The sequence below is a fragment of the Impatiens glandulifera genome, chromosome 2, assembly GCF_907164915.1.
Source record: "Impatiens glandulifera chromosome 2, dImpGla2.1, whole genome shotgun sequence".
In the NCBI taxonomy this organism is placed as follows: Eukaryota; Viridiplantae; Streptophyta; class Magnoliopsida; order Ericales; family Balsaminaceae; genus Impatiens; species Impatiens glandulifera.
Window position 1 is genome coordinate 56,984,469 of NC_061863.1, and position 13,211 is coordinate 56,997,679.

At 27.8% G+C, this 13,211-nt stretch overlaps 2 protein-coding genes across 3 annotated transcripts; both read right to left on the reverse strand.

Moving 5' to 3' along the window:
• Nucleotides 1-687: 687 nt before the first annotated feature.
• On the reverse strand, nt 688-1,749 carry LOC124926989 (pectinesterase inhibitor 10-like). The gene has a single exon (XM_047467322.1). It carries the CDS (start codon nt 1,577-1,579, stop codon nt 995-997), a length of 585 nt encoding a protein of 194 aa, XP_047323278.1. The 5' UTR covers nt 1,580-1,749; the 3' UTR covers nt 688-994.
• A 1,870-nt stretch (nt 1,750-3,619) lies between these two features.
• LOC124927935 (leucine-rich repeat receptor protein kinase HPCA1-like) lies at nt 3,620-6,603 on the reverse strand. 2 transcript variants are annotated; one of them, XM_047468447.1, is made up of 7 exons: nt 5,250-6,603; nt 4,953-5,160; nt 4,732-4,858; nt 4,572-4,646; nt 4,321-4,495; nt 4,124-4,232; nt 3,620-4,035 (listed from the first exon to the last, which is right to left on the reverse strand). In XM_047468447.1, exons 2-7 carry the CDS (start codon nt 5,037-5,039, stop codon nt 3,787-3,789), a joined length of 822 nt encoding a protein of 273 aa, XP_047324403.1. In that variant the 5' UTR covers nt 5,040-5,160; nt 5,250-6,603; the 3' UTR covers nt 3,620-3,786. The 2 variants fall into 2 exon arrangements, with proteins under 2 accessions (XP_047324403.1, XP_047324404.1); XM_047468448.1 differs by lacking the exon at nt 5,250-6,603 and having other exon boundaries at nt 4,572-4,659; nt 4,953-4,967.
• Between the last annotated feature and the right edge of the window lie 6,608 nt (nt 6,604-13,211).

A 13,211-nucleotide genomic window follows, 5' to 3' on the forward strand; every position in this document is an offset into this window, starting at 1 on the left:
AATTAAAACTAACTTACTTTTTCTTTTCTTTTTTTTAAATTAATATAGTTTATTATTCAAACAATTTAGTTGTTTATTTTTTATTTATAATTTTTTATTATATATATTCTAAATTATTATATATATAAATTTAAATTATTATTTTAAATAATACAATAAATTTTACTAATTTTTACAATAATTATGATTATCTCAATTTTTGAATTTAATTAAAAGTGGTCATTTTATCTAAATTTTATTTACATAATGTCAATTTATCTATCTATCTATATATATATATATATATATATTTCTATACCATTTTCAATAAAAAAAACAGTTTACATAATTTAAAAAAGTTATAATTGTAAAAAACTAAAAAACTGACTTTAAATAGTAAAATAATTTAGTTTTAAAATAAATGAAAGATTAGTTTAGAAAGTAAGTAAGAAAAAAATTAGTTTGATCTAAAAGTTTATCAAAATAATTTTTTTTTTTCAATTCACTTTTTCACCTATTTTTCATTATCATATTTTTAATGTAAACAAAATTATTATCATTTTGAACCTTTTTAAAAGTGATGGTGATGATAATATTATTTTTTTTTATTAATTTTTAAATAATATAAACAGTTTATTTATTGAAGTTAGAAACAATTAGTGGCAAATAGTTTGACAAATATATTGAAACCAAAATGAACATATAAAGAAAGTAAGTAAAGTGGTATATTATTTATAAAATTTGAACATGAAGAATCACAACTATTACATACTACTAGTATTGATCATCAGCCATTAATAAAATGGGTTTTCCTCAATAATTGCACAATTTGAAATGATGAATAATTCTCCACAACTATGAACTCTAAAGAATTTTGTTGAATCCAAAATTATATATCATATATGTATATGTAAAAGGCATGGAATGGAATGTATGTATGAGATGATGAATGCAAAGATTGATTGATTGAATGATTGATGAAGATCTGTTGTTGTATGAATTGAATTGAATTGAATCAAAATGTGTATAGAGGAATCTCTCTACGATCTCCTCCGGCGTACCCGTACTGAGATCGCTGTATGTTATCCTTTCGCTTCTTGTACACGAACCCTCCCAACCCTACCACGCATAATCCCGCAATCACTCCGAACGCAATTCCGGCCTTCTTCCCTGCGCTCATTCCCGAATCATTTTCCTCTTCCGGCGGCGTCAGATCCGCATTTTCATTGCTGGATTTCGAGGTTACGCCGCTTTTAGCAGCAGGTGCCGGAGCAGGTGATTTCTTAGATGGAGACGGAGACGGAGATGGAGACGGTGAAGAGTCTGGAGCTTGATCTGATGATGAAGGGGGAGGTGAAGGAGGGGAATTCGATTTGTACGATGGAGGAGGTGCGGGAGGAGAAGAAGTCGATTCGGATAATGGCGGAGGAGTAGTAGTTATCGGGGCGCCGGAATCTGGAGGAGGAGAAGGAGCGTCGGCGGCTTCGGGTCCAGGCGAGGGAATTGTTGGCGAAGGAGGAGATGTGTTGTTATCCTGAGATGTAGCTATGGTGAGAGAGAGAAGAAGGAAGAGAATAGTCATTGATAGTCTCCTCGCCATTGTTGATAATGAAGTAAAAAGCGAATGAAGAAATCTGATGAGATCTAAAATGAAATGGAGATGGATTAAAAAGGAGGTTGGAGAAGAAGGAATATATATATATATATATATATATATATATAATGGTAGAAAGAGAACGTGGCTAGATCAACGGAATATGTAAAGTCCAATTATATCTGAACGCGTCAAAGTCATAGTCGGCGCAGGAAGGAAGCTAGAGGAAGAAGAAAGAAGAAGAAGGTGGGGATGCACTTTCTATAATTTGGGCTAAAACCTATTTAACTATTTAGTGCTCTTTTAACAACTTTTTATAATATAAATTATATATATATTACAAAAATGATCTTTTTTTGGGTTCAAAAATGTTATCAATAGTAAAACTTTCTAAGAGTTGTTTGAGGTCAACTTTAATGCCTGAATTATTATTCAGATCATATGGTAACTACTTTGTTACAATCTTTCATTGTAACTTCAGATGTTATAACTCTAACTCTGTTGTGACGAGGACAAAACAATACAATTTGACATAAAAAAAATGTAATTTATATCATTCTTTATGTACCAAATCTCAACCTATTATATAAGATATTAAACAAATTATGTCTTGTCATCACTACTTTAAAGTTTAATACATTAAGACGTCTTAGTGCTAATGAACCAGCAAATTAGGTAGTAAAAGACTGTCGAAATTTTTATTTTCCTTATTGTTTTTCTTTTGTGTTCAACATTATTGGAAAAACATTTTTTTTGTAATAACACTATTTTTTTTAAAGTTATTTGAAGATAATTTGTCAAAAAATTCTATTAAAAATTTCAATTTTAGTTATGAAACTATCAATGAAGGGTTTTGACATCTAACTAAATGAAAAAAAATTGATTTCATCTCGCTAGTAAATTTTAACATTTGTTTGAAGAGTGAAGACTACATTTTATATATTCTCTTTTGCATTGTGATTTTGCCAAGAGTAGTTGGGCTCTTCTACAATACCTACTTCATTTTCAATAGGATACATTAATAAAAGTCGCAGACTTCAGACTTCTGGCCGATTCAAATGAATTTAATGGAGTTCTAGCAATAAAATCGTAGACGACTGGAAACCAAATTTCTGCGATCTATAAAAAAAAAAAAATAGAAGAGTTTTTGAAATGAAAAGCTATGAATACAAGCGTCTCAAGTATTCATGTTACATGCGTTTACTTCAATCGAAAAAGGGTTTATATCTGATGAGAATTTTTCGATCTTTTTAGTATTTAAAATTTTTTACGCTGTTCTTTTATTTTTTCTTTCTCATTTTAAAGTTTGAACGTCCTTTCTAATAAAAGTTTACATTTTTTATAAAAAAAAACTATAAAAAAAAACAATATATTACTTTCTTATGAAATTAATAAGTTAATAATGTTTATAATAAAAAAAATAAAAGTGACAGATCATTTCCAGTTAGGTGATATACAAACTTGAAAGATTGCAAATGAATGAATATTCCAGATGTGGCACTTTTCTTGAAAATCAAAAAAAGAGAAATATATTACAATAGTAGTAAAAATAAAGTGATAATAACATGCGTGTGCATTAATAATGCAAGCTTGTTAAATAAGAATGAATAATTAATGTTAATGAACACCAAAATTATAATAATAATAATATGTACAATTTGGCTTTGAAAAATGGGAAAGCAAATTTGACTTGTAAATGGCTGTATTTTTGGCTCCATCCATGTTTCTCAAAATATTTTATTAGCCAATACCGTGTTGGGTAAAATTGCAACATCCATCACAATCTAGGACCGGCCTGCTTATTTATTTTATTTTAGTTTTTCAAATTCCAATTACTTACCTAATCTTATATATTAAATAATCTTATATCATTAAACAACTAGGTTGGTAAACTATCCGAGCCAAGCTCGGTCAGTTTCAAGCTCAAGCTCGTTTAGCATATATTCAGACTCTAGTTCAACTTTTAATATAAGAATTTGTCATACTCGATTCGTTTATAGCTCATTTAGAACCTATGACATAGATAAAAATATAGTCTTATAACTGTTACAAAATAAAACAAAGCTCAAACTACATAAACATTTCACACTAGTTGTTACATTCCAATCAATTTCAACCAATTCTTTCCCTTAAAAAGAATAATAAATTAATAAATCAATCACAACCTTCATTTGAATTGAATTCAAATAATCTCGTTTCTTATTATAACAACACTATTTGAAGAGTTCGCTCCCCAAAGTGACCAAACCGATCTCTCCGCTCTGCCTTGATTCTAGGACAGGACCAATCTCTCTCTCGAGAATTCTTTCGAGTTGCTCCACTACCTTCTCCATTGTCGGTCTTTCCACACCACTCCCCACACAAACCAAGGCCAGCCCCATCATTTTCTCCGCCGCCCCATCTATCATTGTTCGCTCCGCCATCTTGTCAACAAAATCCTTCGCAACACTACTTTCCCTAGCCTTCATTCACCATACACACAAAAAAAATAAACGCAATAAATGACCATCACAAAATTCAAATAATTTTCCGATAATTTTATGTTGTTACCTGCGATACAATATTTTCATCCTCACGCCCACTAATCAATTCCAGCAAGAAAACCCCGAAGCTGTACACGTCGCTCCTCTCAGAAAAGTTCTCTTCGGAATGCCTTAACCTTATAAAACAAAACAAAAGAATACAATAGTAACAGATATATGTATTTCAATGAAAATATGAGTGAATAATGTCAGAAAGAATCATACTCTGGATCGCGAAAGTAGTCAATTGTGGACGAAGATCCACCACGATCACCAAGCAATAAGGAGATTACTCCAAAATCTGAAACCTTTGCCACAAAATTCTCATCCAAAAGTACATTCCGCGTTCTGAAATGCATATGGAACAAAGGAGGATCCAAACTGTGGAGATGCTGCAGCCCTGATAGAAAGAAAAACAAAATCATTTCATAGATAATATAGAACCGGATTAAAGTAGAGTAGAGTAAAGTAAAGACCTTTTGCAGCCCCAAGAGCAATTACTATTCTTTGCTTCATGTCCAGCTTTCCAATAGGCAAACCACCTTCACTATCTACGAGAAATAACTGCAAATTTTAGGCGCACATTTTAGACTCATAGCATTTTCTTGTACAAAGATTGGAGATACAAGTAAATACCATAGAGATGATTCCCCACATTCCTACAATGGAGATAATCATACACGAGTATTTGCTCGTCGTTTTCTTCACAATAACCGATTAGTTTAACAAGATGCTTGTTTCGAACCTCACTTATCCACCTCACCTGCAACAAAATTACACAAATATGTTTCACTTTTCAAACACATTTCGTAATTGGGTTTACAAAACTCAATATATATATATATATATATACATACCTTGTTAACAAACTGTGGAACTAGATAGTGCTTACGCCTCTTTATAGCCACAACCGATCCATCGTCAAGTAATCCTCGATAAACCATACCCGAATGAACCTTGTCCTAAGACGTTTCTCTCATTAAATTACCAGTAGCATTTTCCAGTTCTACTAGAGTTAATTGTCTAAGATCATACAAACCGCCATGGGAATATTTCCTCGTTCCCCTAGGACATTAAACAAGAACAAAAATTGTGTATGTTTGTATAAATGTGGAGAATTATGACTCAATAATGAATGACAGGACTGGACTAACCAGGAGGTGAAGCGACCGACGAAGCAGAATCATCGGATGTTCTTCTTGCTAGCCTTCTGAGCCTCATCAAACAGAAGGTAAACGATAAAACCAGTTACGAGCACAAGCAGAGTGGAAACCTACGCCACCAACAACTGCAGCCACTTTGTGCTTGTTCGGTTTCTTACCATCATTGGTTGGTTGCAAAGGTGTAGGAACTCTAGATATGTATAATCCCTTTGAAAGAATCTGGTTTTCGACATGTGGAGAGCATTTCTTGCAATTGAGCTGAATAACTTAAGAAGCAGAATTCCATTCTCCCATTTAACTTAGCAATTAGTTGATAGAAAAATAGAAAATAATAGAATAGAATAGAATAGCCAGATGATAAGGTTATAGCCAAGAAACAGCTGGCCGTTCAAAACCAACCAAGCAGCTGCTGCTGCAACAACTTCTCTCTTTTATATTTTATTCAACCAATGGTTCAATTTCAGCAGAAGCAGCAGCAGCAACAGGTAATAATAAAGAGGAAAGGTGAACAAGAGACAGAGAAAAGGTGAATGTAGGTAGGGTACTTGTCTTTATTAGATGGAATCGACAGAACAAATACTAGAAACCAAACAACCAAGAAAGTCCCATTTGTCTGAAAGATGATCAAACTTGTAATCCTAAAAGGAATCTCAAAAAGTTACAAGAGAAGACAGGGGAAAGGGATGGGTTCTATTCAATATTTCAAGAGAGATCATGATGAATCCAGAGGAAAGCTCTCAGAGTATGTACACAGAAAGAATCTTTCATTAATTACCCATGAGAATGCAGATTTAATTTTCAATCTAGAACCAGAATTCAGTAATCAATTTCCATAAAGAAAATGACTAAAATGAATGGGGAGGGGGGGAAATCAGAAATTCAGTAATCTCCTCCCATTGACCTAATTAACTCTGTACTGTGTTCAAAGAAAACGATTGGAGGGGGGGAATAAAGAAACAAACAGGAGATGCACACACAAGTACATTCAAGAACAGATGAAAACAAAGATTAAAGCTGTAAAGAGAGCGATAGAAGAAGAGAAAAGACAGCTTTTTTATGAGCTTACTTTTAAGGGTTTTGCAGCTTCCATTAACTAGTGTCGTCAACACCAACACGAGACTACTAATGTGCAATTTGGCAGTGATGAACAAGGAATTCCGTAAAAGGCGCCTTTAATATGCACAAGGAAGAAGAAGAAGGAACAAGTTCCCCATGTACACCTATCTATCTGTCTATCTATGAATCTATGAATACAATCTGTGTAGGGTCAGATGTCTGGGCTCGGCAGGGAGGCAACCCAACACATTTTCTTCCAGTCGTATAGAGGGAGAAAGATTCAAATTTTACTCCATTTCCATTTCATCTCCATCTCCGCGGTGAAACTCAAAAGAAAGGGATGAAGAATCAACTTAACCAGCTCCATTTCTTTCCTTTTTAGGAACAAATCTCTACCATTTTTTTTTTCAATTTAATTCTCATACATGTTAGCTTTTTATCATTTATTACTCATAAATACAACTTTTAATAATAATAATACATACTAAATAGTTGTTAAATATATCAGGCTCTCAAAAAATTATATTAATTTTAATTAACTTTTTATTTTTATTTTTATGTGTACTATTTTTTTTAAATATAAGAGATTAGTATAATTTAACCACATCCACTTAAACTTAAAACGTTTTAAGTGTGATAAAACTTGTTACGAAATTATTTTTGTTATTTGAAATACCATAGTATCAATTCTTATAATAATATGTTATAATTGTTTGATTTTCAAATAAAATAAATTACTTTAAGTTTGAGAAAATAATGACTCTTAACTTATTAAATTATATATAAAAAGCTTAATACATATTCAACTTGCAGTATTATCTTCATGATCTATATATATTATTAAAAACATAAGACTTATAAATGCCTTCTAGCAATCGGATTTTAAAGACCATTATTATAACCAACTTGTCTTTAAAAATGTGTGTAGCTGTGTGATTTAGTTATATTTATCACAAGTAAATAAACTTAATTGATAAAAAATATGAAATCTTTTTTATTACAAAGTATTAATATTTAATAAATATTTATATATATAATGAAATAGAAGATATATTTTAACTCTAAATATTAAATAGGATATTTTAATTCATAAATCGAGGGGATTATTGAAAAGATGTAAAAAAAAAATGAAATAATTTGAAAAGAAAAATGAACAGTAAGGTGAGGCCCAACAATTGATAAAAATAATTGAAATTAAAATAGAGTAAAAATAATGAAACAAAAATAGAAATAGAAAGGGGGAGAGACAATAATAATAAATGACACGAATATATATTTTTGTCTGAAGGGGGACCACAAAAATATGGATGCAGCTACCTATTCTTTCATGTGACACCCAAACACATTTATTTATTGCTTATTTAACACATACAAATCATAAATAACACAAACAACCTCAAATTTCCTAAACCAAACTCATTATTATTTTCAAATGCACATCTATTTTTAGAAAATTTATTTTATAGTTTTCATTTGTTAGGAGGGACGGATCTACGTAGGGACTCGGGTGGGCTGAAGCCACCCTAAAAAAAAAAATAATAATAATTAAAGTTCAAATTTGACTCCCTCTAATTTCTTACAAAAATTTAAAATAATTCAATTTTTTCTAATATATTTATTAAAAAAATAATAAAATTTACTTTTATCTACTTGTTTTATTCAGAATTTTTTCGTTATTTTCTTAAGCACCTTAAATTTTTTTCAAGTCCACCCCAACCCTAAATTATGGGTACGTTCCGAGGGAGACAGATCCTGGCTAGTTCAATTTAGTTTATAAATGAGAATATATTACTATTGTATAATAAATTGTTACAACAATTTTTTAACAAATAATCTAATTACACTAACCTAAACCTTATTTAATATTTAACAAAGGGCAGTCCTTTCTTAATTCTGGTTAGCCACTAGGTTCCAAGTTGGGGTCTATTTGCGGGATATAGAAAAATAAAATGAAAAAAAATATAGCAATTGGCATATCTATAGTGGTACTTAATTAGTTGGGTAAAATGTATGTGTTGAAGGAGACATTGCAATTAATTCATTATTACTTATATTATTTGTCTTGTCATATTCTTTGATCATTTATTAGGGAGAGAATGTCACTCTTCTTTTTCTTTTTTAATTTAATAACTTGTGTTTAAGATTGATTAGATTCCTAAAAATATGAAATTAAAGTTTGTTTTGTTGGATTTTATTTAGAAAATTAAATATAACATCATTTTATTCCTTCTATCATTCTTCAATTCATTAATTAAAACGAAATTTTATAATTGAATGTATATAATTGACAATAATAATCTTGAAATATTCATGAAATTTCAGATTCATTTGTTAGCCATTGACTATCTCATCCCGAATATGTCTTTGAATTGTGCTCGCATGACAAAACTTGGAATTATGATCCCAATTTTATCCAATTATGTTTCGAAACAAATACCCAAAATTTCTCTTCTCGTGTCCAAAGTTTTTGAAGTTCTTCTTTCAATAATATCACTCTATTTTGGTTAACTTCTAAAAGGGTTGGTTAAATAAATTCTTTAATTGAGCCTGATTTTGTTAATCATGTTGTGAGGATTAAAAAAAGTCTTTTACTCCATTTTGTAAATTCAGATGCCATTGATTTATTATTTGTAATAATTTCACACATTGCATCTTCATGTGTTACAGATTCTATCACATTTCTTACCCCAATTGGCATAAAACCTGGTAGAATTGTATTTTCAACATTAATATAATTAATTTCATCTTGAATAATTGATTTACCTTTCTCTTAAGGGGTAAACTTTGATGGGTCAGCACTGTTATTTGCTGATGATTTAGAATTGTGAATATGCAGATTCTGAATATTATTAGACAGTGAATGTCCTCTTATTTTCCTCACCAAACTCACACTTGAATCCTTCAAATGATGTCCAATCAATCTTCGTTCTTCATCATTGTTTAAGTTATTCGTTGTTTCCTCATTCTCATTCAACATTGTAAGATTAAGTAATGCATAAAATTGCATAACTGGAGCATTGTTATCCGATTTACATGGTTGTATAATCAAACCAGGACCGTATTCCAGATTATGAAGTAACAATGTCTCACAGTTCAAATAGTCATGTTCGAAACATCCACAATTATAGCAAAAATCTCCAAGTTTTTCATATCAAAAGGGGATCCAAAGTTTTTCTTCACCCTCTCCCATTAGCCACATACCTTTTGCAAGAGGTCTTGTTACATTAACAATAACTCTAACCCTAAGATACCCTTTAAAGGATGTCAAATAATCAAAATTATTTTGTAATATATACACTTCTCTAACAATATCCTCAATTTCAAATGCACATCGAGGATGAAGAAGTGCCTTCGGTTGATTGTGGATTTGTATCCAGAATGATGAGAAATTGAAATTTAATTCCTCAATAGTCTTATTCTCTTCCCAATATTGAAGCACAAGAAGTCCGCCATCAACACCCATTGTCGATCATCAACCGCGGCAAAGAAAAAATAAAACAAATTGGTGACTAGTTTGGTAAATGTGACTCCTCGCCGCAGTCTCCAAACATTATTAACAAAATTTTGTATTGCATGTACGTCCATATTCTTACTAGATTATAGAAAAGATTTTATTGAATGATATATTGAATTATATAGGCTATGTCTATTATATAGACATTATATTGAATTTATAAGTAAACTAATATTATATAATATAATATATTAATGATATTATCACAATTTATATAATATTATGATAATATCTTAAATATATATTATCTTATATTCTAACATCTCTCCTCAAACTCAAGATGGAAAACGTTTGAACAACTTGAAGTTGAAGACGAAATGTTGATTGTGTATTTTTCAAACTTCATAAACTCTTGAGCTCCATCCAGTTATAGGATGACAGTGTGTTGACCGATATATCAGCGAAGAGGTAGAATTCCATGAGCATTGAATGCTGAGGTAAAACAATAACTGAATAAACTCCGAAATTACTCGCGACTCTCGAAATCCATCCAACGACGGGATGACAATGTGTTGCATTAAAGAAAATCAATGAAGAAGGTAGAATCCTATGGGAATAGAATGCTGGGATGAAACAACACCTGTAAAACTCATTTTAACGAGAAAATGATAGTGTGCTGACTAAATAACCAGTAAAGAAGCACATATGATTAGATTAACACAAATAAAAATATGACATTAAATACTAGGATAAAACAACAACTGAAAACATACTCAAATAATATAATTGTCGAAGAAAATAAGAACATCAACAGAATTATTTGAAAGAAAAAATATTATTAAAAAATATAATAATAATAATAATAATAATAATTAGAGTCATCCATCAATAACTAAGGTAACTATTGATGGAGGCACCGAAAAATATTATGTTAGAATAAAAAGTAAATTGTATTGAATGTTATATTAAATTAACTATGTTATATTTATTATATAGATATTATATTGAACTTATAAGAAAACTAATATTATATAATATAATATATTAATGATATTATCACAATTTATATATTTGTCTAACAAGACAATTTCGAATCAATTGACTAGATTGGTAACGATTCATTTTGATTTCGAGAGAGAAATAAAGTATATAATTTTCTTGGCGAAAATCAAAATATAAATGAGTTCTAATCTGATGCTAAATCAATAGAAAAAAAAAAAAGTTTAAATTGTGAGAGATTTCCGTTACCATCACGGTGTGAAGCCCACTTTTGAAATTTCCAAGAGTGCGAACCGTTGAAACTTTCACAAGAGGAATTTTCAGAACATGTTTGTCCCAACTGCTCCAATATTATGAAAGAGAGGTGTTTTTCACACTATTCTGATATTTTTATCTTTCTTATTTTTATTTATTTTATTTTTTTTATTTAATTATTAAGTTTTTTTTATCAATAATATAATTAATAATTAATTTTTAATATGTTTTTTTACTTTATTTATTTAATTAAAAATACAAAATATTATTATTTTTATATTATAATTGTTTAAAATATATTAAATATTGAAGTGTGTCCTAATTTAATAAAATATAAATATTTAATATATTTAATATTTAATTATATTATATATATATATATATTTTAAAATACTTATAAAAACAATATAGTTGAATGATTCAACTTTTTATAAACAAATAAATAAGATAAAGTCTTTAATATATTATATATTAATAATGAGTCAAATTAAATATAATGTTTTACTTAATAATATATACAATAACATTGCATAATATTTTTTTATTAAAATATTTCATATTCAACTTTTAAAAATATTTTTAAAATATTAATTTTATATAAAATTGTTATTTTATTTTAATTAATTTATTATAATTTTATTATTAATATATAATATTTAAAATTAATTATATGCCTTTAGATTTTTTTATCTTTTATTTTGACACTGTTTAAAAAAGAGTACTGTTTAGAAAATATTACATGTAATAATAGGAAAAAAAATACTAAAAAAATATAAAAATACAAATTCTAATCAATATTTGTTGTTGGAGATTGTGATTATTCATGTTACAAGTATATTTGATTCTTGAGTGACAAATTTGTTATTTAGATTTGATTTTTCTAATTCCGACCTAGGTAAAAATATTATGCTTAACTAATTATTATAAAATATTATACTTAATTTTAATTTTAATTTAACTAATTATTAATATATAATATTTTAAAGACTTTATTTTATTTTATAGATAATTTTATTTATAAAAAAATAAAATCATTCAACTATTATTTTTATAAGTATTTTAATATATATATATATAATTAATATAATAAAGTATTAAATATTTATATTTTATTAAATTAAGACACACTTTAATATTTAATATATTTTAAACAATTATAATATAAAAATAATAATATTTTATATTTTTAATTAAATATATAAAGTAGAAAAAAACATATTAAAAATTAATTAATTAATTATATTTAATGATAAAAAACTTAATAATTAAATAAAATAAAATAATTAAAATAAATAAAATAAGAAAGATAAATATATAAAAATAATAAGATAAATAAATAATTTTAAAGGTGAATAAAGAGTGGAACCGAAATGAAAATATCAGATAGGGTGAGAAAAACAATTTACATTATGAAAATCATAACTTTCACTATTATTTATAACACTCAAATATATAAAATTTCTTTATACTACCTAACATAAATCTAACACCCCCAATATTCTTGATAATGTTGTTTGTATGGAAATAAATGAAACTCTAGTTCTAGTGAGAAACAACCAATGAGTTTCTATTCATTCTAGAGAGAAAACAACTAGATGATTTTGTATCTTTATTTTGGAGAAAGAACTCTCAATTTAGAGAGATATAACATTTATTTAATTATAAATATATATTATGCTTAAATAATTTCAAATATCTGTCGTATAAAAATATATAATAATAATAATAATACAATTTTTTTATTTTTTTCTCTAAATACTTTTTTTATTTTTAATTTGTACTCATTCAATTGGAAGTAATAAGCTGAGTATAAACTGAATGAATCAAAATTACTTTAGATAAATTAACCTAACTTAGGTATAGACTAGGCCATTTGAGAGAAGTAAATAATTATTAAAATATCGAGTTAACTTTGAAAATTTGATAAAGTTACAGTCAAATTTTAGGTAAACTCTTAAATAGGTAAGCAAAATTTTAAATTTACTATTAATAAAATTTTACTATTATTTCTGATCTTACGATTTTATACCAATTTACATTAAAAATAATAAATTTATATTTATAAAATAAATAAATTAATATAATTAATTTTGTAAATAAATTTTCTTTATAATAATAAGATATACATATGAGATGTAATAAGATTTCTATAATCTACACAATAATAAAAAATAATAATAAGATATACA